At 59.2% G+C, this 21643-nt stretch overlaps 2 protein-coding genes across 2 annotated transcripts; both read right to left on the bottom strand.

Moving 5' to 3' along the window:
* Positions 1 to 1024: 1024 nt before the first annotated feature.
* TNNI1 (troponin I1, slow skeletal type) lies at positions 1025 to 9697 on the bottom strand. The gene is made up of 8 exons (XM_037410510.1): positions 9625 to 9697; positions 7424 to 7458; positions 6540 to 6581; positions 5769 to 5900; positions 5592 to 5681; positions 4941 to 5117; positions 3486 to 3596; positions 1025 to 3129 (listed from the first exon to the last, which is right to left on the bottom strand). The coding sequence occupies exons 4-7, from the start codon at positions 5892 to 5894 to the stop codon at positions 3489 to 3491; spliced, it is 501 nt and encodes a 166-aa protein (XP_037266407.1). The 5' UTR covers positions 5895 to 5900; positions 6540 to 6581; positions 7424 to 7458; positions 9625 to 9697; the 3' UTR covers positions 1025 to 3129; positions 3486 to 3488.
* Positions 9698 to 17824: 8127 nt separating this feature from the next.
* PHLDA3 (pleckstrin homology like domain family A member 3) lies at positions 17825 to 19577 on the bottom strand. Its single transcript, XM_037410650.1, has 2 exons — positions 18955 to 19577; positions 17825 to 18550 (listed from the first exon to the last, which is right to left on the bottom strand). The coding sequence occupies exons 1-2, from the start codon at positions 19304 to 19306 to the stop codon at positions 18429 to 18431; spliced, it is 474 nt and encodes a 157-aa protein (XP_037266547.1). The 5' UTR covers positions 19307 to 19577; the 3' UTR covers positions 17825 to 18428.
* Between the last annotated feature and the right edge of the window lie 2066 nt (positions 19578 to 21643).

Raw genomic sequence — 21643 nt, 5'->3', positions numbered from 1 at the left:
GGGGGACACAGGACTCACGGTGACAACTCCCAGCGTGGTGGGTGGTTAAGCCATGACCGTGCCAATACGGCACAGCTGCAGCTGCAGGGTTTGATCCTGCACCGGCAGCACCGCAGATGCCACGGGGGCTGCAGGGGTAATGTTTAACCTCTACAACCAAGGGCTGCAGCCTGGCCTTAACCCCTGCGCAGGGCAGGGTGCTGCAGTGTCTGCAGGGGCCACTTTACCTCTTCCCACGCCAGGGCTGCCCATCACTGTTGACTCTTCCCCTTTGGCAGGTCCAGCTGAGCTGCAAATACACTCAGGGAAACATCTGGGCACAGTTCAAATGTCTCTAGGCATGGGTGCTGAGCGAGGAGGTCACAGAGCATCCTAGGAAAGGTAGGGACCATTTTAAAGCCAGCTAGGAGGGATATTTTTGAAAGGCCATGTCAGGCCAAGCCTTTTGCATCTCCCTCACTGCAGTTTTGCTAGAAAAACCTTTCCAGTAGAAAATCACTGGGTTGATTAATATTTTTCCTACAGTTCAATTTAATTTGCAGCTTCTGCAATTTCAAGCTTCCAGTGTTTTGTTTTGCTTTGCTTTGCTTTGCTTTGGGGGCTCTTGGGACAACCTGGAGGGTGGTGGGACCGGGCCTCTGCTCAGTTCAGGGAGACAGGACTGCCTCATGCAGTTCTTCTGGAAATAAATACAATTTCATTGGCAACTTCTCCAGCATCAGCTTCTCTCCCTGGGAAGAGGTGGGTACACCCCGGCTGGCTCTCACTGTGCCTGCAGACGCAGTGGTGAGCCCTGGGGCTTTGCTCTGCAGCAGTGCCAGGCGTCTTGGTGCGCAGGATCTGGCGATGAGCTGGGTACAGGCACAGGCTGGCTGCCGAGCATCCACCAGAGCCTGGTCCCGCAGCACCCATCACCCATATTGCCTTACATCTCACTACCATCCCTCCCTGGCCCATAATAACGCCACCTTTTTTTTTTTTTTTTTGTAATACTTAATTAGCATAATTGCACTAAGCTCAGAGTGGTTGTTCTCAGCCTAGACTCGGCTTGCCATTTTCTGCTGTTCCAGGTCTGAAGAAGGCTTTGTTTCCATGAAACCTCTCTTGCATTTTCCAGCTATACCAGTTGGTCAGGTAACAGTTATTACGTCTCCTACAGATCTTTCTTCCTCTGCCAGGATCGCTGCTGAGTGTGTGAGTTCCCTCTGGGGATAGCGTCCGCCGCGAGATCCCAGGACGCCACCTCGGCATGGCTCCCGCTCGGGCAGTGAGCTCGGAAGGGCAGGAGGGTACCTGAAACCTTTTGGCTCCAGCGGTGCGGCAGAGCGGGCCACGGCAGTGCCCTGGGACCTCGCCACGCCTGGTCCCCCAGCGCCTCCACCAGCAGAGTCGCTCAGGTTGGCCAAGACAGGGGTTCGCTTCCCAGGTCTGCACCCGCTGGGAGCCCATCCCAAGGTGCGCAGGGTGAGGGTGAGGGGTCAGCGAGTCCTGGTGCTGTGCCGGGCTGTGGCTGCTCGGCTGAATTAAGCTTGGAAAGGAAAAAATGTGTGGAGAAGGCTCTGTGTGCTGTGCAACTGCTCCAGTCATGCTGGCTGCGGTCCTGGCCCCAGTTAGGGGATGCTGATGGGGATGCAGGACCAGGTGGAAGGACAAAGACTGATCATCTGTGCTTGCTAAGGGAGAGAATGTGTATTTTCCAGCTGACAACACCTCTGACCTAACCCTAAATTTGAGAAGAATTTTTATAGAGTCTCAAATTCTCTGTGAAGAGCGGCTGGGTGTTGTGGCAGCCCGAGTGCTAATGTCCACACTAGAAATAAGTCGGTCACCACCTGCCCCAACCCCCTGCACTTTGCTCCAGGTTTATAGCATTTTCTGTCCCTTACAAGCTCACTACACAGGGACAGGGGTGTGCTGCGAACAGCGCACGGGGTGGCTCAGGTTTGAAACCATGGATGCTGCGATTCCTCTGGATACCTTGGGAGCATGGACAAGGAACTGGTACAGCCACCAGGAGCACCCTGTGGGGGCTGAGCCTCAGCGTCTCCTGCAGCACAGCCAGGCAGAAGACCCGATTTGGTGTGAATTCTCCCCAAGTCTCCCCTCCAGCCCTGCTCTGGGGATGAGCTGGCACATCACCAGCTGCCTGTGCTCAACCAGCTGCAGTCTGGGGGGCTGTGATGTAGAAAATGATAGAACTAGTGGGGAAGCACAAGCTGTTTGGCCTGAAAGATGGATTCATCCCATGCTCTCCTGAAACACTGCTGGAATTAAGCCTTGACATGAGGCTGCTCAGTTCCCACAGCTCCAGTGCCTGTGATGGGGCAGCTGGTGAGAGAGCCGGTGCGTGGCTGAGCAAGCTCCAAAGGCTTTTCCAGAGCCAGAGGAGGAGGAGGAGGGGTACAGGGAGCTGGCAGATACTTCTCTGCACTGAGACCCAAGCCTTGCTGCATGGGAGGCTGGTGCATCCTGAAGCCTGGCAAGGGCTGCAGTGCGTGGGAGAGGAGGAGGATGACACGTGCACAGGGCCAGGGGGTCTCAGCAGAGCTGGTGGAGCACTATAAAGCAGCCTGAGGGGCTGGAAGGGATAAACCCAAAGCAAATCTGATCCCAGGGCATGCTGCTGGCCTGAGTGCTGCCACAGGGACATTGCAGGGTGACAGGAAAGGACCAGGGCATCTTCCCCGCCAGGCTGTGGACCAGTACTTGCCCCTGGCCAGTGCTCCCACAGTGACGAGCCCACGCAGTGCTCTGCCCGGGAGATCGTCCTTTAATACACGTGCAGCCGCACGGGTGCACCTCAGGCTGCACCCGCCGGAGGTCAGGGGAGTGGGAGGACCAGCAGCCATCTCCAGGGCCTCTCTGCAGTGGTGGGAGGGGAGGGATGGCCAGTGGCCCCTTGGAGACAGCATGGCCCGTGCAGGTGATACCGGGGAGCTGCTGTGCCGGGGCCGTGCGGGAGCAGGGCTGATGGCAGTGCTGAAAGAAGGAAGCTCAGATCTCCTTCCCAGACAGTTGTCTGTGTGTTTCAGCTCAGTGGTGAATTCAGGCTAAGGGCACAAAAAAGCACGGAGGGGCAGCGAGGGAAAGGGAGGCAGCGGGGTGGTGAGGCTCCTCTTCCCGATGCTCCTGCAGGAAGGAAAGAGCAGAGCAGTGGGCAGAAGAGGAGTTTTCAGGCTGCTTTCAGCAGCCCAGAGCTGGTGCCAGCGATGCCCATGCTGTGCAGGATGAGTGTGGCGTGGGCAGCAGACGCCGGAGCACCAGGAAGGGCAAGCTGGGAGAGGAGGAGAACCGCCGGCAGCGGCTCCATGGCAGGGCCGTGCGGGACTGGCACCCATCCCAAGTGTGGGGTGTGAGATGGGGCATGTGGAGCCTTTTTCTCGAACAAGTGGGGGCGGTTTCTGCATCTGCCCAGCCACAAGCACAGCCCAGGGATTCTACAGGGAGCAGGGGGCATTGCAGGGGAAGGAGGACCCGTCCCCTACCTCTCACTGGCCCGTGGGGGACTTGGCAGCATCAAACATCTTCTTTCGCCCCTCCATCCCAGACATGGCCTCCACATTCTTGCGCCAGTCACCAACTTCCACAGGGCGCTCCTGCCAGGAGGGACGGGGATGGGGGTCACAATGGCTGTGTGACGGGGTGGTCAGCAGCCCCGTGCTGTCCCACCCCACTGCCCAGAGCCCTTGGTCCCCACACACAAGCAGCACAGGGAGGGCAGCTGCACCCTCCCCCTCGGGGCCAACTCTGCCGTGCGTCCCATGGAGCTGGCTGGGAAAATGGCAAACAGTGGTCTGATCTCCACAGGGAGGTCTGGATTCATGTGGATACCCCCACAAAGCCAGGTTACGTTGCATTATTGCACTAGAAAATCCCAGAAAATTTCTTCAGGAGGAAGAAACCAGCACATGGAACTTACTATGGATTTACACCAGCACACGGGGGCAAATGTAAGCCAAAACACTTTCTGCAGAGACCTCCCAGCCCACATAAAACCCACCTCCACCTTCCCCAAGCTTTTGGAGTGGACTGGGATTGCTGGTGTGACAGTGAGAGCCTGGCAGCCTCTTCCAGAACAGAAAGGGGAGATGATGGCAGCTCTGCAAGCATGCCCAGGTGTCTGCTCTGCCAACCCACAAACATTCATAGATTACAAACTATGCCCCAAAATCATCTCACGACATCTAAAATAAATCCAGATCCATTCACCACCTGGCGCTAGGGACTGTAAGCAGAGTTTTCCATCCAAAGGACTGAAAATGTGCTATACTAGCAACAGGGGGTGGGGGGGGAGAAAAAATAATTGAAAATTGAAATTCTCATCCCATCTGCTGAGCTGGGACCGAAGGCTAAAACCCCTTTGGGGGGAGCCCCTAGGAAAGCAGCGCACTCTTGCCATTGGGGTGCCTGCACACCCCAGGCAGGTCTGGGCATCACTCTCCATCTCTCCTATGGAGACTTTCCCCTCTCATTTCTCTACAAAGCTGGTGTGAACTGGGCTGTTTATCTCAGGCCGAGCGTGCTTGCTGGGCTTGCTCTGCCTTATCTAATCTGGGTCTGAGAGTTTCCTGGGTGTTTTCTGGGTGTGATTGCACCAAATAGGAGCAATTCTGGTTCCCTGGAAGACGAAAGACCAAACTCTCTGCAAGTGCAGCTTGATGGACATGACAAGGGGAGCCTGAGCTGAATGACCCCACATGGTCTTGGAGGGAAGAGCACCATGGACGCAGCTCTAAATCTCACTTGTTATTGTCCACCAGTTACCTGGCCCAGTCAAACTGCTCCCACGTGGTCCCACAACATCCCGCAATGGGCAGTGCCTCACAAGGACTGCCCCATGGCTGAGCACAACCCACTCAGGCTTCATGGGGGACCCTGGAGAAGGGCAAGGGCATCCCTAGGAGATGTCTCCATCTCTGGCCTCTAGAAGAATCACTCACCTTCTCTGTGTCCTCCTTCTTGACAGACTTCAGGTTGGCTCTCAGATCCATGGACACCTTGTGCTTGGAGCCCAGCAGAGCCCTCAGCATGGCATCGGCAGAGACGCGGACTCGCCGCAGCGGGGGTCGCTTGAACTTTCCCCGGAGATCAAGCACTTTGATTTTCAGATCTTTAATCTGCAGGTTGAGGAAAGGAGGAGGAGGAGTGGAAGGCCACCACATGGCTGCCTTGCACAAAAAGCTCCTGTGTGAAGCAGGAGTCTCCGCTGACACCGAGCCTCAGAGGGATCTGCGCCCCTCCTGCATCCATGAGGACCACCTTCACCAGGCTGTCCACCTGAGCACAGAGCTGCTGCCATCGCCCTGTCCCAGCCTGCTCAGATGGCAGCTGCACCACAAGAAGGAGCTCTCAGACCCACGAAGTGTGACCGGGAGGTTCCCTGCAGACCCAGTGGACAGTGTGAGTTCCCTGAGGCAGGGACGAACCTTGTGCTGAGGGACGCCTTGCAGAGCACATACCAACCCTTAGATAACCCTGGTGCATGTCCCACATCCAAGCTCAGCCCAGTCTGTCACAGACCCCCACCAAGGCCCAAGCTACCATCTGGGAGGGAGTCAGCAGAGGAGCAGGCAGCCCACCCTGCCTCCTACCTCCCGAGTGTTATGGTTGCATTTCGCTTCAATGTCGTATCTCTCCTCATCCACGATTTCAACCTTCTCATGCAGCTCCCTGCACAGGTCCTGGGGGCCAAGCACAGCAGGAGAGCAGTGAGCAACGCCCCTCCATGCTTCCAAGGAGCTCGCTCCACCCTCAGACCTGAGAAATACCTGGAGCTGGCTCAAGGAAAGCCCACTGGTGTGCAGCGGTGTGATCCGCTCAGACAGGTATCTTTCCTTCTCTGACTGCTTGTCCACGATCTCCTGGTCCCACTCCTCCTTTGCTTTTGCCAGCATCAAACTCTACAAGCACAAGTAAATGGCAGAAGCGTGAACAGACAAGCTCCTCTGGTCCCCCCGAGCCTCCTCACACATCTGTAGGATGGGACAGTCCTGTCTGCCTCCCAAACCCCCTCCCTGCAGTAGCTGTCCTCCCAAAATCACCCTGCTCCTGCAACACACATCAAAAAATCCCTACACCTTTTGTGTGGTGACCCTGAAGGCAGGGGAACAGCGTGACTGGAGGTACCACACGGCTGCGGTGGTCCCTGTGGATGCTGATGCCAGCACTTTCTTTGCATCGGTTTGCTCTGCTGTGGCAGTAAATAAATGATTTTCCCAAGCTCCCTGGGGAGCTCCCAGGCTTGTGCTGCAGAGCTGCTGGTGCACAAACATGAGGTCTGTGGCTTTAGCGCTGAAGGCGTCGAAGTCTCTCCCCACCTCAGCAAAGTGGAGGTGAGGGGAGGTTTTGTTTGATGCATGGACCACAAAGCCCACATGAGTGAGGATTTTTGAGAACGCAGGAGGTGGCAACAGGAGCTGCTCCCCAAGGCCCATACTTCTGCTGTTCCTCATCGCTGTCCCACCGACCACGCACTACAACCCTGGCTCCTTTTCCCCAGCAAGACAAACCCCAGGGAGTTTCCAACCCTCAGGACTCACCTTCAACAGGAGTTTGCGTGAGGCTGTGATCTTGGATTTTCTCTAGGAGAAAGGGGAGGGGAAAAAAACCAAAAAACCTTTGAAAACAAACACACAGCAAATGCAGAGCAGCATCGAGATCGCTCCTGAAAGGAAAGACACTTACCTCCCTGCAGGCAGACGTGCATTCAGGAGGGAGCAATAAGGGACAAGAGAAGAGACAGGGCATCAGTGAAATCATGAGTCACAAAGAGGTGATAGCCAAGAAAAGCACCTTGTGTGATTGCAGCTGATCTCCTTATTTCTGCGTCTAATAGGTGCCACCTGCGAGTGAGCCAGGTCTGAGACCACAGCACTCGTTGGAAATGCAGTGGGTGCGCAGGGCCACTCCCAGAAAGCCAAAATGCCACTCAGGTGTGGCACGTGAGCCACCACGGTGCCCATCGTGCCAGCCCCACATCGCTCCCCTTGCTTGGGCCACAGCACCCTCACACAGGCACCCCCCCCACGGCCAGGATGCTTGGACCCTGCTCAGGGCTGCAGGGCTGCGGCAGCTCCGTGTTGGTGCTTGATGAGAGCTTTGCAGGGCTGTTTCTCCCTTCTGTTCACACTGGGGAATCTGTTACATTGATACAACGGGCTAGGAAGAGCCTCACAGCAGCGTGGTGCTGCCTACCTCAGATCCCTGTTTTGGGATCTAGGAAAGCTCCGAGATTTGAACTGGAACATCGGAACAGCTAACAACTTTTATTTAAAGCTAGTTTTTGCAAGGGGAATGGCACAGAGGCCTTGAGCACGGGCTGGTATCCCAGCTGAACCCCTCCAAAACCCAACAAACTCAGCTGGCACAAGCAGCCCAGCAGCCAGGCAAGGATTTAGTGAAATCCAAGGGAAACTCAAGCTACTTACGGTTCTGGCATTGCAGCGACGTGCTGTTAACCTGGGGGGAAAAAAAAAAAAAAAGGGTTGGGGCGTGGGGAAGAAGCTGAAACAAAGGAGCAAATCCTCCCGAACCCAGACAGCGCAGAAGGGATGCTCCGATGCTCCCAAGGTCTGGTGCTGCCCCGTGCTGACGGTGCAGGGAAGCAGCTCGCAGCCTCCCCACCCCGCCGGCATCACCCAGGCGAAGCCCCATTCCGGGCAGGCTCCAACCTGCCTCCAGCCCCGCAGGACCGGCCTCTGCTCGGGGGCTTCCCAACCCCGAGCTGCCGCCCCACCGGCTGCAGCGCCCCCAGCTCGGGGCAGGGCACGGGGGCGAGCGTGGCTGGGAGGCTCAGGGGCAAGGGGGTTCCTCAGGGACCCCCACACCACGTCGGCTCGGGGAGTCCCGTCCCACAGCTGCCCGCGAGCAGCCGCAGAGGTGATGGAGCCAAAAGCCAGCTTGGCAGTGTCGGAGCAAGAGGCAACACGCCACGGCCAAGCGGCTGAGTGCATTCCTTCAGCAGCCGTGTCCCTGGTGAAATACTCACGGTTTCATATTTTAAATTTGCTTGGTAACCCTATGCCCTGGCAGCTGCTTCAAAATGCCCTGCCTTGCTAACTTCCCCGGCACTGCCGCTAACACTTCCCCCTCTTGCCAAGAAACCAGAGCACCGTGTAACCCTGAGTAATAGAAAAATGTGTGGGAAAATGCCAATCAATATTTTTTTCTCTTTCCAACCAGGAGTAACAAGCTGATGCCATATTTCAGAAACAAACAGCATTTTCCAGCAGTGGGTTTAGTCCTTTTCCTTAGAACTGAAAAAACAAAGCTGGAATTTCTTGCCTTGATCTCTTTGCATCCCCCTGAATTTGGAAACTGTTTTAAACCCCAAAGCCTCCTGCTGGGGGAAAGAAAAAGGACCAATTCTGCTTTCAAACAGCTGCTCCCAGCCATGCCTGGAGCCTGTGCCAAGCAAATTTCAGCGCACCTCCCAGCTCCATCCACTTGTCCCTGTCCCATCCCCATGCCCCCTGCTATTTTGGAGTTTCTGGGGGAAATGCCATAAAATCCCAGCAGGAATCACCTCCCTCAGAGCCTGCCAGATCCCTGGATTTACAAGGAAAAATCCCAGGAACAGGAATCTTTTCCTCCTCAAGGCCACATCAGTTGGATGCAGCCAGAGCCACTGGTTTCACGCCTTTCTGGAGGTTCCCAGAGGACGTGCAGGGAAGGCAGCTCCTCTTGCCTGACACTGATATGCTGAGCAGGTCAGGTCCCAGCTGCTGCCCCCAAGTTTATTTGAGGGGAGGCAGAAAAGCCTTTGGCTCCCTGGAGGTGAGCAAGGGCTGGGCAAAGCCCCTCGGTCTCCAACACTCCCTGTTGCAGCAAAGCCTGGCGTCCCTAGAAGGTGGGACCCACACTGCACCTCAGGCTGATGACCTCTACCAAGGTCAGTCAATTCTTAGGGCCAAATAGCTCTAAACTGGCTTCCTGGAGGACAGCTGGGACTCAGCTGTCCCAGCAAGGCATCCCCAGCAATCTCCTGCCCGGATTTTTGGGCTCCAGCTGGATCTGGAGCATCCACAAGAGACTTCGCTCTCTGATGGGCACTGGAGGATCTGGACAAGATAATTCTTCACTGTTTGCATGCCCCCAGCCATGAAAAGCTTACAAAGCTTATAAACCACTAGATTACAGAAATCCTTAAAAGAAATAACCCATAAATCAAAACACGGTCAATCCTGACATCCTCCCCCATCCCAGGGGACTGGAGACGTACCACAAACGTGCCCAGCCAACATGATGCCATACATCCTGCTTGCACCCTTGATCCTCACCTCCTCGGTCACACGAGCGACTGCGAGCAGTCAGGCTAGGACACACGGGCAATGCTGCCCAAAACAGTCCTGGTTTTGCCAGTTTTCAGAAAAAACAAGCAAATCTCGAAAGCCCGGCTGGGTATTTTAACGGTATTTCTCCCCACTGCGGTCTCCCCAAGCCTCCCTCTGAGAGCAGAGAATATGTCTGAGCAGCTTCAGACAGGGGGAGAAATCCAAAGTTATGTGTCAGGGGCTCCTCTGCCACGCCGCCACGTGCAAGTCCCGGTGGTCCCATGGTGGCACCCATGTCCCCCAGCACACCCCGGGAGTCACGGGTGGGGGGATGCCTGGGGCAGCGCCTTACCTGGGGGCTGTGCAGGGGAGGTGATGCCTGGCCTCTGGAGAGCCGCGCACTGCCGGGGCCGGCGGCGAAGGGGGAGTATTAAACTGCAGCCTGCCTGCAAGTGGTCAGTAAAAATAGCACAAATCCCCTCTTGTGTGCACACGCTTGCTGTGAGCCCCGGTGCCCCGTGATGTGCTGCACACACCTGGGGCACCGTCTCGAACATGGGGCAACAGCCACGCATCGCCCTTGCACGTCTTTGCACCCGTGCTTTAGTGCCCCCGTGACCCCCACGCAATTTGGTGAATTCCTGGGCTGTTTGCACATGAATCACCCCCGCCTGGCCAGCCTCGCTGCCCGACGCCTTACTCACACGCGTGTGAGCACACAGGCGTGCTGGGTCAGGCTGCCGCGGTGCAGCAGCAATGCTCCTGCAGACGGGGCACATCCTTCCTGGCGCGTCTGCCTCGCTCCTCTCGGATGTAACAGCATCAGAGATGCTGGAAAAGCCCGGAGTCTGCAAGAAGGCAGAAACCACGATCTGAAACATGGCAGTGCTTTTTCTTTGCAGAAAATCTCCTGATTTTTTTTCTTTATTCTTTTTTTCTTTCAGGAAGCCTCCGAAGGGGAGGGGGGGGGGAGCCGCCCGGGGAGCTGGTGCAGTGCTGACCCCCGTGCACGTTGGAGCACACGCGCTCTGCAACGCCGCAAGCCCAGAGTGATGTCCCCCCAGGAGCACTGGCTGAGGCGCCACCCTGAAGCCACCAGAGCTGCCAGAGCAGGAGGGCAAATCCCCCCCTGGCCAGGACAGGGCATGTTGCTGAGGGGTGGTGGGGTAAAGCAGCAAAGGGGGGGTTATGGCTGGGACCAAGGATGGGGCAGTCCCTGCTTTGGGGAGCAGAACCACCCAGACTTGCTCGGCACAGTGCAGCAGGCTGGGATGCTCGAGCAGCTTTCAGCCCCTCACAAGTCCTGATGTTTCCGCTATGAAATTCCTAAAAAGCAGCAAAAAAGCTGCTGTCTTACCCCCCTGTACCCCGCAAAGCCCCTCGCCCAGTGTCCCTGCAGAGAGAGCCTTTGCATGGCAGGGGACCGCAGGGGCAGGCGACACCTGTTCCCTGGGATATTTTGGGGGGCAAGTTTAGGAGCAAACAATTCCCAGCGTGCAGCCCAGCAGGGACAATGCCCGGTATTTTAATCCTGAGGCTATTATGGTCGTGGAGGGACGCACAGCTGCATGCGCGGGGCAGCTCCCGTGATGGGAGCAGACAGCCCCCCTGTCCTGCAGGGCAGGGGGTGCATGGCCGCCTTCCCGGCTCCTTCCCCCCTGCCTGGACACCAAGGGGGGAGCTGTGCCCTGGGGGGGTCCAGTAGCCCTCAAGCTGGTTCGAGGTCGGTGTCGGTGACAGTGGCAATGGCAGTCCCCTCTTTGTTTGACCAGCACTAGTCAAGTCCCAGCAAGCACAAGAGAAACCCCACCATGCCCACCCTCCGCGGGGGCCCCTCCAAGGACCCTTCCCCTTCCCCAGCTCCAAGCACCAGTGCGTGGGTCTGCTCCCAGCCACCGAGGAGGAGGATTTATACCAGCCCCTTTAGACCTTTATAAGGCAAAAGCCCCAGTGGGGCCGTGCCTCCAGCATCTTTCCTCCCGGCTGCCTTGGGATTGTTTTCCGAGCACAGAGGAGCCAAAATTAGCCCGTGACAAAGGCGCTGCATTCCCCAGAGCTGTGCCCCGGCACCCAACCAGCTCCCGCTGCCCGGGGTCAGGGGCTGCTTTGGATGCCATTTGCTCCAGTCTCTGGTTTCATCCCCTGCTGGGACCTGGAGTGAGGAGGAGGAAAAGGCAGGGGAGGGGTGGGGTAGTGGGACCCCTTGATTCGGGGCTTCAGCACTGCATTCAGCAGGAGGGACTGGATGGAGCCCAGGATCTCCCCATCCCTTCTCTCCAGCTGGCACAATAAGGACATTTTGGGTCCTTTCCCCTGTCTCGCAAACCACAATGAGCTGCCTTAAGGTGAGGGGCTGTTTGATTAGGTACCACCTGAGGTTGTGGGTTGTGGGTTTTGGGCAGCCCTCTGAGCTGCTGGAGGGTAGGAAGGAGACAGGCTGGAAATCTATGGGGCAGACCAGTTCTGAGGCCAAACTCAAAGCAAAATAATATCCCCGCCCACTCCTGGGAGCCACTGATTCAAGTGAAGGTTCCCCACGAGCTGCTGCCGAGGGGATGGATCCAACAGACAGTTTCCAGAGATCTGTATGGGGAGGCCATACCCACCCAGGATCGAGTCCCCAGGGACAGCCCACTTGTCCCTAAACATCCCAGTGGTCCTTCAGGTCACCTGTGTTCGGTCTCTTACACAAGCTTGCATGTGTTCAGATGGACACGGGCGGTTCCTCTCTCTCCCCAGAGTCCCTGGAGGTTGTTGGCACTTCCTTACCGTTGGGCATCAGCCCCACAAGCGTGGCAGGGGCTACCATGGCAGCCTGCTGGCTTCAGGGGAACTGCACTGGGGCTGCAGTGCTCCCTGGCTCCTTAAGCTGTTGGGCCTCCAAATTCCAAGGTATCTGACCCCTGTGAGTGGTTTGGTTGTGAAATAGAACAAGGTCTTAAAAAAAAAAAAAAAAGATTAGTCAGGATGAGTTTGGTACAATGCTCTGGGTGATGCTCTGTTTGTGTTGAGAAAGGAATGTACTCTGAATAATTAGAAAAGACCTGAAGGAGATGAGACCATCAAGTCAGGAAATCATTGAACAAAGAAAATTGAAAGGTCTACTCCACCTAGATCCGACTGTTGTGCATGGAATGAATATAGGTGTCAAAATCTACTGAATATGTATGTAAAGATGTTGTAACCTCTCACGAAAACTGTATAAAATACCTGACTTTTCACTGAAAACTTTGGAGCTAGTTTGTCCAATGCAAACCTGCTAGCTCCCCAACGCTGCACAAAATAAATACCTTTGCTGCTTAAAGACAAAATTCATCTCTGAGCAGTTACTCTGTGCCGTTTTGGCATCAGTTGCCCCACGTGAAGGCTGTTTCCCTGAAGCAGCAGACTCACAGCACTGCTGGAGGGATCCCTTTCCCTCCTCACGGCCCTGGAGCCATTGCACCCATCCTGTCCTTGCCCTCCTCCAGGCACCATCCTCATTTCATCAACCCTGATGGCATTCACAATGACAATGGGCTTCCCAGGGCATCCAGGACAGACTTAGAAACAACAGCTGAGCCTCTGTTGTCCTTGGGACCTCACCCTCCAACCACGTCCATCCCACCCCTTAGCTGCTGTGCTCAGAGCCAGCCCCACATGCCAGGGCAGACAGCAGTAGCCCACCAGCTGCCTCATGTTTCTCACCAGGCTGGGACAGAGGATGCCCCACCAACTCACCATGGAGTGGGAGGTTTTTCCTCTGTGGAACAGCTCAGAGACACGGTGACATTGAGGTCACCTCTTACAAGCATGGTGACCGCAGGGCTGCAGGACCACAGCGTCATGTTGCAATGAAGTCGTGAGGGTCCATGTGACTGACCTGACAAGTGCTCCCTGCCCGGGTGTTTCTCCTGCAGATCATCCAGCAGCTCCCTCCACTCATGAGCTGCCAGAAGGAATCCAGCTAGTCCCAGCTGCTCTGTGGATTTGTGACAGCAGACGGTGACAGCCTCCTGGGGACGCTCTCCAAGGGTCTGTGCTGTTTGTAGCCCTGTTTGTTTGGTTTGGGTTTTTTTTCCCCTCAGCCTGCTGCCTCTGTGGGTCCTACCCAAGGCGGGTGATGCCCTGAGGCTTTGGAGCTGCGGCCAGCAGTGCAGGAGGGAAGTGGACCAGAATTCGGATGATCACCACAGCGTCACCTGGGAAACAGTGAGACCCCAGGCCAGACCCCAAACATGCCCCACGGGGCTGAGACACCTCTCCCAGCTCAGTCTCTGCCCCACTGATCTTCACCCCATTGCATCAGCCCCACTGGGACACTCACATTTCCCACTGCCTGATGGGGAGAGGCTCATCCATTCGGGATCTGCTGCTCCAGGTCCTGGGCTCCCAGGGCAAGCACAGCTCCTGCAGCTGCAGAGCCCTGTCTTCTCCAGCCATGGCCACCTGCCCTGTGGACCCCTCCCTGGCTGGCTGGACCCCATCCCGCGCACGGTGCAGCTGGGGACGGTGCCTGTGTTCAGCCTCTTCATCCATGGGCACGAGACTCGCTCTTCCCACTTTGCCTGGCTGCAGGCAGTAAATCCGTGCAGAAGCAGCTGTGGGACAGGATCCAAAATCAGGACAATTTTCACAAAATGAGAGAAATAGCTTTCCATTTCTAGAAATGCTGTGGGACAAGTTGTTGTTCTCAACTTGAATGCTTCGGGGAGACTTGAAATGCTTGCAGAAGGTGCCAGAGCTGAGGAGGGGTCTCAAAGCCAACAGTTCTTCACGAACAGCACATGCTCCCTGCCTCGTGCCACTGGCACACAGCAAAGTCTTTATTAAATAAGGAGGAATTACCTACTTTGGGACAGTGGAAAGATGTTATTAAAATGGAGCTGAGCCACCCACTGAACACTTTGAGCTTCCCGTGGTTTTGCCAAGCAACACATGAAACCTTCCCAGTGCCGATCCTGTCGACTCTTAGAAACAGGGGAAGGATATTAGCTGCTCTGCCCGTGCTAAGAGGCTGACACAGTTCAAGAGCGATGTCAGGCTGAAGATCCTAAAAAGCTGCCTGCTTTTCAGCCTAAGGCAAAATATTTCACAGGGGAAAAAAAGATCATTCCAAATAATCCAAAATTTCAGGCCCAGGCAGGGACCCTGACACACTTTTTAGACATTTTCAGGGTATTTCCAGGCCCTCCCACCTGTCTCCGAAACACCCGAAGCATCTCAGCATCCCCATTTCTGCAGGGCTGGGCTGAGCCAGCCCCATCACCAGGACCGCCTGGTGACTCCTGCTTGGGGACAGAGGGTGACAGAGGGCACTGGCATGTACTTGGCCCCGTACTGCCCTCTGCAGCTCCAGCACCGCCTGCCTGCTGATCCTGCTTCCCCGCGTGATGCCAGGTGGGGTGGTGAGCCCCTTCCCACCCACCAGCTCCCCCCACCCCAGCTCCACCAGTTGGTGCTGCTCACAACCATTCATCTCCGCCTCCGCCTCCCTGGGACACAACATGGGACACCGGGGGTGAGGCACCGACACACGTGCACCCCCTGCAATCCCTGCCTGGCCCCCCCTCAGCACCCCAAGCTCCACGGTACTGAGGGCAACATTTTGTCCTCCACTCAAACGCAAGAGGACGTTGCTGGTGATGCCCAAACCCACGGCGGTGGTGTGGGTGTCCCAGCCGCCTGCTCCCTCCCCCACAGCGTGGCTGTGCCACACAGCAGGGCACTGGGCAGCTCTCCAGGCTGGCACTGCCTGGGGCAGGTGCTGGGTTCCAAAAGGAAATCCAGTGATTTAGGTCTTATAATTAAGGATGATCAACAATGAAATAATTTTAGGAGCATCTGAAGGAAGCCAGACACTTGACTCAAAGCTTAAAAAAAGTACTGCTTGCTACAACTGTGATTTGTTTTTTTCTTTTCATTTTTATCTGAGGAAAACCCACCCACAAACTACACGGATGGTTGCAGAGGCGAGGCACTGCCAGCCCCTCCGCAGGGCATGCGATGGTGGAGGAGGCACCCACGGTCTCACTGGACAAAAAGCATTGGCACCATCCTGCTGCAACACCCCCTCTTCCAGCAGCATGACCCCCCTGCCTTTGGGGTGTCCAGCCAGCCCCAAACTGACCCCAGAGCCAGGGCTGGGGGCTGGGATTTTGTCAGGTGGAAAAAAGCACCCTGAAGCTCTCCCTGCCACCTCCCCTGCACCCAAGCTCACCCCCCCGGTGCTGCACGAAGGGTGCCAGGGCCAGCAGCCATGGGTGCTGGCAGAGCCCCTGGCCCCAGGGGTGGAGGCACAGGGCAGCCTGTGCAGAGGAGCATCCTCCAAGCAGCGCGGGGAGGGTCGATGGAGTGGGGGCACCTGGGGGCTGGGAGCAGCACAGCCGGATTTTCAGGCTCCTGCCTTTGAACTCAGGCAGCTCCGGGGCACCTCGCTCTGTTCTGGGGCTCTGCGCTCAGCCCCAGAGCTCGGTGTCCTTGGCACAGGGGTCCCCAGGGGCCAGCCTCTCCTCGCAGTGGGAGCCTGCATGCTGGGGGGCTGCAAGGCCACATGCCTACCAGCCCCCTGCCGTGCCTCAGTTTCCCCACCTCCAGGGACATCAGAAATGCTCCCCGTGGTCCTCTCCCTGCTCTTCGGGCTGGCTGGAACGCTCTGTGAGCTGCCCTGCATCCCTGACCGAGCCCTGCCAGACCCCCTGCAATGCTCCCAGGGCCCTTCTCCCCCTACCCGTGTGCTCCCCTGCACGCTCAGCTGCTCCCCAAGCCCCTGCCTGCAGGAGACTTTCCCTTGGGTAAAATCACCCCGTTCACCCAACCTCCCCCATCAACGCCAAGCCCCGTGTGGGCCAGCACCACAGTACCAGTGATGGGGGATGTGCTGGCCCCATCCCTGCTCTGCTGCCTGGACAAGTCTCTTGGCTGTTTATTTACTCTCCAGTCTCTGCCATGACCTTTTCCTCTGCATGAAAAATTCAGCCTTCACAGGCAGCGAGTGAAGACACCCTGCCGCCCGCCCTGCCGCCCGCCCACCCACCCACCGCTGGCTCGGTGTTCACCACTCAGCCCCTGCTCCCTGGATCAGGCTGCAAGTCTGGCACATTTGGGGGTCTGCACAGAAGAAACTCCCAAACCTGGGGGGACACACTCTGATGCAGGGGCTTGGGCTGCCTGTCAGTCTGTGGAGTGATGAGGAGCTCAGGACGGGGACAGAAAATCTTGGCTTTCCCCCTGCCCAGACCTGAAACACGGACACAGCGACTTGCCTTGCTCCTTTGGTCCTTTTCCCTCTATCAACTGCTGAAATTTCTCCCCAGCTCGCGGTTAGCCTCTCTGCTGCTTCGTCCATGGTGGGCATGTCCACAGCCAGGGCTGGCACTGGCACACACCCATCTTGACCATTTTCTTCCCCAGTTCCTTGCTAGCACTCAGAAAGCAGAAAATACCTATTTACAGTGAGTGAGAGAGCAGAAAAGCTGAAAATGAGGAGTTGGGCTGCCCAAAACTGGCTCAAAATTTAGAATACTTTGGAAAACCCCTTGCACTGGGTGCCTCCCACCCCTGGGTGCTGCCCTGCCACAGCACAAGCCCAGAATGCTTCCAGGACCTTCAATGAGCCTCCCCGAATCCCCTGACTCTGGGAGCTGGGGATTTACAAGAAAGCCCAGGGTGGAGATCCCTGCCACAGAAATGCTGTGAGCACCAGCACTGCCGCCCGACCACTGACAACCCCATTCCCTTCCAAAATGTGTGCGAGGACGTGGTCTGGGGGCTGGCCCACCTCCCTGTGGGCAGTGGACCAGGTCACGCCACCCCCAAAGCCACTGTGTCCTGGTCCCTCCATCCCTGCCACATGCAGGCATGGTTCCGAGCTCCATCTGTGTGGGGTTTGGATCCAGCTCCATCTGTGGCCCCCCACCTTGTCTCTGCTCACAAGCGGGGGTGTTCTCAGCAAAGGAGGCTCCGAGGACTGGGAATGGCCAAGCAGGCTTCCTGGGGTGGAAAACCACCAAAACGCCTGTTCCCAGGCTGCTGGGAAAGAGCCAGCACCAGCCTGGCCCTGCACAGCGGGTGGGCTCCAGCCATGCCCCCGTTGCCCCCCGAAGCCACACCGGAGCTGCCCTGGCCCAGGGATGGGACCCGGTGGGCTGTGGGGAGCTGCGCTCCCCGATTCCCACGCAGCCGGGCGATCTCCGGGAGGAGCCGGGAGGAGCACCCGGAGGGCCGCGGGGCTGGGGCTCAGGCTCCGGCTTGCGGAGCACGGTGGCTCCAGGCGCTGGTGTCTGCGCTGCCTGTTGGGGCAGCTCCATCCCTTCCCTGCCTGCCGAGCCTGGCACTGCTGCTCCGGGTCGCCTGCCCACAAACCACCGTGGGAATCCCTGGGGACACGGGTGCAGCGGCGTGGGTGACCGGAGAGGCTCAGGGTGGCAGCGGGGGGCTGTGGAGCCTGGCTGTGGGATGCTGTCAGATTTAGGGGGATGCCAAGGACCAGCAAGGCTCTGTGCAGGATTTGTGCTCTCCCATACGCTGCAGTGTCCTACAAATCAAATCAACACCACGGTAACCAGCAGAAGGTCCTGTTTGGGGACACTTTTGTACAGGGAGTCAGGGTCCCCATTGCCGTCCCCAGTGTCCCCCATTAGCCCAAGGACAGCCCAGGGCAGGACAGTGTCCAGCAGCACGGGCATGTCACCACACCGTCCAGGTACGGTGCCTGGAGGGGTCCCTGCTGCAGCAGCAGCTCTCCAGCCCCTTCCCAATGTGGAGGCTCGGGGGGAGCCATGTCCCCAGCCATGTCCACCTGTCCCAGTGTCACTGGCATTCGGGCAGAGCTCACGGTCGCACTGCTTCCTTCAGGCTCAGCCCCATCCATCCCATCCCGTCCTGCAGGAGAGGCCCAGGGGTCCCCACCAACGCACCAAGGTCCTGGCCACGTCAGCTGAAAGATGGTGGGCCCCTAGGCAGGGGTGTCACCTCCCGCCATGTCCGGAGCCCCAGGTGGTGGCCTTGACTGTGTCCTTTGCCCCGTCACGCCAAGGGGATGTGGCCTGATGCCGCGGTTGTGCCAGCCCGGTGCCTGCGGTGCCTCTGTCCTGCCCCAGGATGGGGGGAGCCAGCGCCCGCACTGGCCTCCCTGGGGCCACTGTCCCTGTCCCTGCGCCGCAGACAGCGGTGGCCTCACTTGCCCGCAGGGATGCCGTTCTCCCCGGCGCCCACCGAGCCGAGGGCCATCTCCATTCTGCTCTTCGGGTGCTGCACATCCGCGGGCTGTCCCACCGGGGCTGCGTCAAACTGCACCACTGTGGAGAGAAGGTGCCTGTTACCCTCCTGGCCAGCGCGGGGTCATGGGGCAGGATCCACCCCCAAGGGGATCTGGGGAGCACAGCCAGCCGCGGTCCTCACCGCCATCCCGTGTTGAAGGTGACAAACAGCCCCATATCCCTCGGGGCCACCCCGGAGGAGGGGTGTTAGCAGGTCCCTCTCCAGGGGCTCACCTCCAGGAGGTGAAGCAAAGGACAGAGTCCAGCCAGTGCAGGGGGATACGGGACCACCACCACCCTGCAGACCCAACCCCGTCCATGGCACCCCCTCTGTGGTTCCCATGGGGAAGCCAGACCACCCAAAGATGGGACCCAGTGGCTGGGGACCTCATCCTCCAGTGGGTCCTGCACCCTGGCCCGCGGCATGGCGGGGGTTCCCATACCTGCTCGGCAGCTGTGCCTGGCGCGGACGACCTGGATCGCCTGCTGGTTCTTGAAGCGGACGAGGCCCATGGTGATCTCGGCATTCCAGCCCGGGTCCTCCTGGGCGCAGCGGAAGTCAATCTCGTGGCTGTCATCCATCACCACCGTGAAGTAGATGTGCCGCTCCTTCCACTCCACGCACTCCACCGCCTTCATGTGGGCGAAGCTCAGCTCCTTGCGCCGTGAGCCCTTGGGCTCAAAGAGCTGCAGCCCCTTCTCTGTCAGCAGGCACCGCTTCTTCTTCCAGAGCTGCAGCAGCCCCCCACTCCGCTTCTCCAGCACCCCCTCTCTCAGCACCTTCTCGGGGGTCATAGCGGCTCCCCAGCCCCCCAGGATCCTCAGCACCTCACGTCGGCGCAGCCGGGCATCACCCACCGGGGGATTTTCAGCCCCTCCACGTCAGAGCCAAGCTCCCTGGGGCCAGGACCCCCGCGGCAGCTGTGCTGCCCCTGGGGGACTCACTGCCCTCCGCTCCCTGGCTCTCAGAGGGTGCGAGCGACGGGGTGCCCCATGCCGGCCACCAGCCCTGTGCCGGGGCTCTGCCGCCTGCCCTGCGCAGCGTGTGGGATCCCCGGCACCGCGCGCCCCAGGAGCTGTCGCTACATGCCCGGCCGCTCTCCCACTCGCATTCCTCCCCGCCTCGCCTGGCCCCTCCTGCCGTGCAGCACCCTTCACGCCCAGGCGAAGCCCGGCCAGGCCCGGTGCAGCCTTGTTTCATCCGCCAGGCACTTTAGGGGTGCCCGGGGGCAGGCGCTGCCCTGGGGCCTTCATGGGAACAGGCGGGCTGCGGGCAGGGGTCTGCACGGCGGCGGTGCCAGGGCAGGGCTTGGAGCCTCCTGCACAGCAGCCGGGTGCAGTGCCAGCTGCCAGGGGGTGCAGTGCCGGCTGGCACAGGGCTGTGGGGTGCAGCGTGACCCAGGGCACAGGGTCATGGGGTGCAGTGCCACCCAGGGTGGAGGGTTATGGGGTGCAGTGCCAGCAAGGGCAGGGGGCTGTGGGCACAGCACCAGCCAGGCAGGGGCTGCGGGGACCCCCGGGTGGGGACCTGGCAGGGGGGAGAAGCCTGGTGGCACCACACCAAGATGGCTGCGCAGGGCTGCACTGCAGTGGGGACAGCTCTTGACACCCGCCCCCCACCCAGCCCTGCACCCAAGGGTGCTGGCCCAGCGCTCAGAGCTCCCACCCCCTGTATCCCCCGGGACAGGGATTTGAAGCCCCCAGCCCACCCCACAGTGAGGACCAGCATCCCCCAACCTCATGTGACTTGTGCATGGGGGGGATGCACCCCTGGAGCAGGGCTGGGGCAGCACCGCACAGCCCGGTCCTGCCTGAGCCCACCCTCCCCTGCAGCAGAACACCCGTCTCCTTTCCAGCCCGTCTCGTTCCCGGCCACCACAGCCTCCTCTGTTCCTGTGCCAGCGCCTGGCGCGGAGGGGCTCACCACGCCGTGCCGTGCCATGCCATGCCGTGCTGCCAGCTGGGACTTCTGGGGCCTTCGTGCTGCCTGTGGGCTGCCAAAGCAGGTGGTGGTCCGGGCCTGCTGGATGTGCCCCTGGGGATGCTGAGGGGACAGGTCCCTACGCCCAGCTGAGGGCTGGAAGGAGCACAAAGCCCCCCCGGGACGTGCCGGGGTCACTGTCTGGGGCTGGCAGCCCACAGGCTGGCCCGTGGCACCCACCTCCAAAGCACCCTGCTCGTGCCCCTGCAGACCCCAACCCCGCCGGTGCCCCACACCTGCAGCCCCTCCTGCCCCAGCGCCCCCCCAGCCCCTTCGTCCTGCCGGGGGCATCGCTTGCAGCCAGCATGGCCAGGGGGCAAGTCTGCAGCGCTGATGAGATGCACCTAATTATCCCTCATTAAGAGGGCGGGGCAGCAGCTGCTGGAGCCAGGAACTGGTTCGTGCTCCCCGGGGCACCCTCGCCACGCTGGCCGCGATCCCAGCCGTCCCAGGACACCCGGCTTGGGGGGCTGGTGGCCCTGGCTCCCCTCGCCACCCCCACAGGCAAAGGCAGCGCAGGGCCAGGCACAGCTGGGGGGGGCAGAGCAGCCCCGGAGGTCACCCCGAGCACCCCAGCACTTTCGGAAGGAGCAGCGCAGATGTGTGGGTTCCCCCCACAAAGGAGCCTCCAAGGGTGTTTTCCCACACAGGGCAAATGCTCAGCTCCAGGGGTGCTGAGCCCTGGAAATCTGGGGGTGAGTGGTTTGGGGACTGTTGCTCCCATCGCTGCGATGGCGCGCTGGGATGTCCGTGGGCACTTTTGGGTCACCAGCCAACCCGATCTCATTCCTCGCCACCCTGGGGAGTGCCAAGGGCTGCCAAAGCCACCCCCCCCACACCCCCCCGCAAGGCCCCAGCCGCGCTGCCCGCTGCCTTTCCGGACTCCGGCCACCAAGAGAAGGCCATTTTCCCGTAGCTGTGGATGGAAAGGAGCTTTGACCAAGTCTCTGCTCCTTTCTCCCCGGGTTCCGTTCCCAGACCCCAAACCTGCCGGGTGCCCGGGAGGCCACTGCCGCAGCTCCTGCCCTCCGGCACACGCCGCAGGGCTCCCATGGTGGGCTGCAGCAGCACAGGGCTTTGCTCTGAGGGCTGCCCGACACCCCCCTGCCCCACAGAGCCCTGCTGGGGGCGCAGCAGGGGCTGCCGGGCCC

The sequence above is a fragment of the Falco rusticolus genome, chromosome 17, assembly GCF_015220075.1.
Source record: "Falco rusticolus isolate bFalRus1 chromosome 17, bFalRus1.pri, whole genome shotgun sequence".
NCBI classification, from domain to species: domain Eukaryota; kingdom Metazoa; phylum Chordata; class Aves; order Falconiformes; family Falconidae; genus Falco; species Falco rusticolus.
The sequence above is the reverse complement of the archived record's forward strand: the minus strand, read 5'-3'. Positions and strand labels throughout refer to the sequence as shown.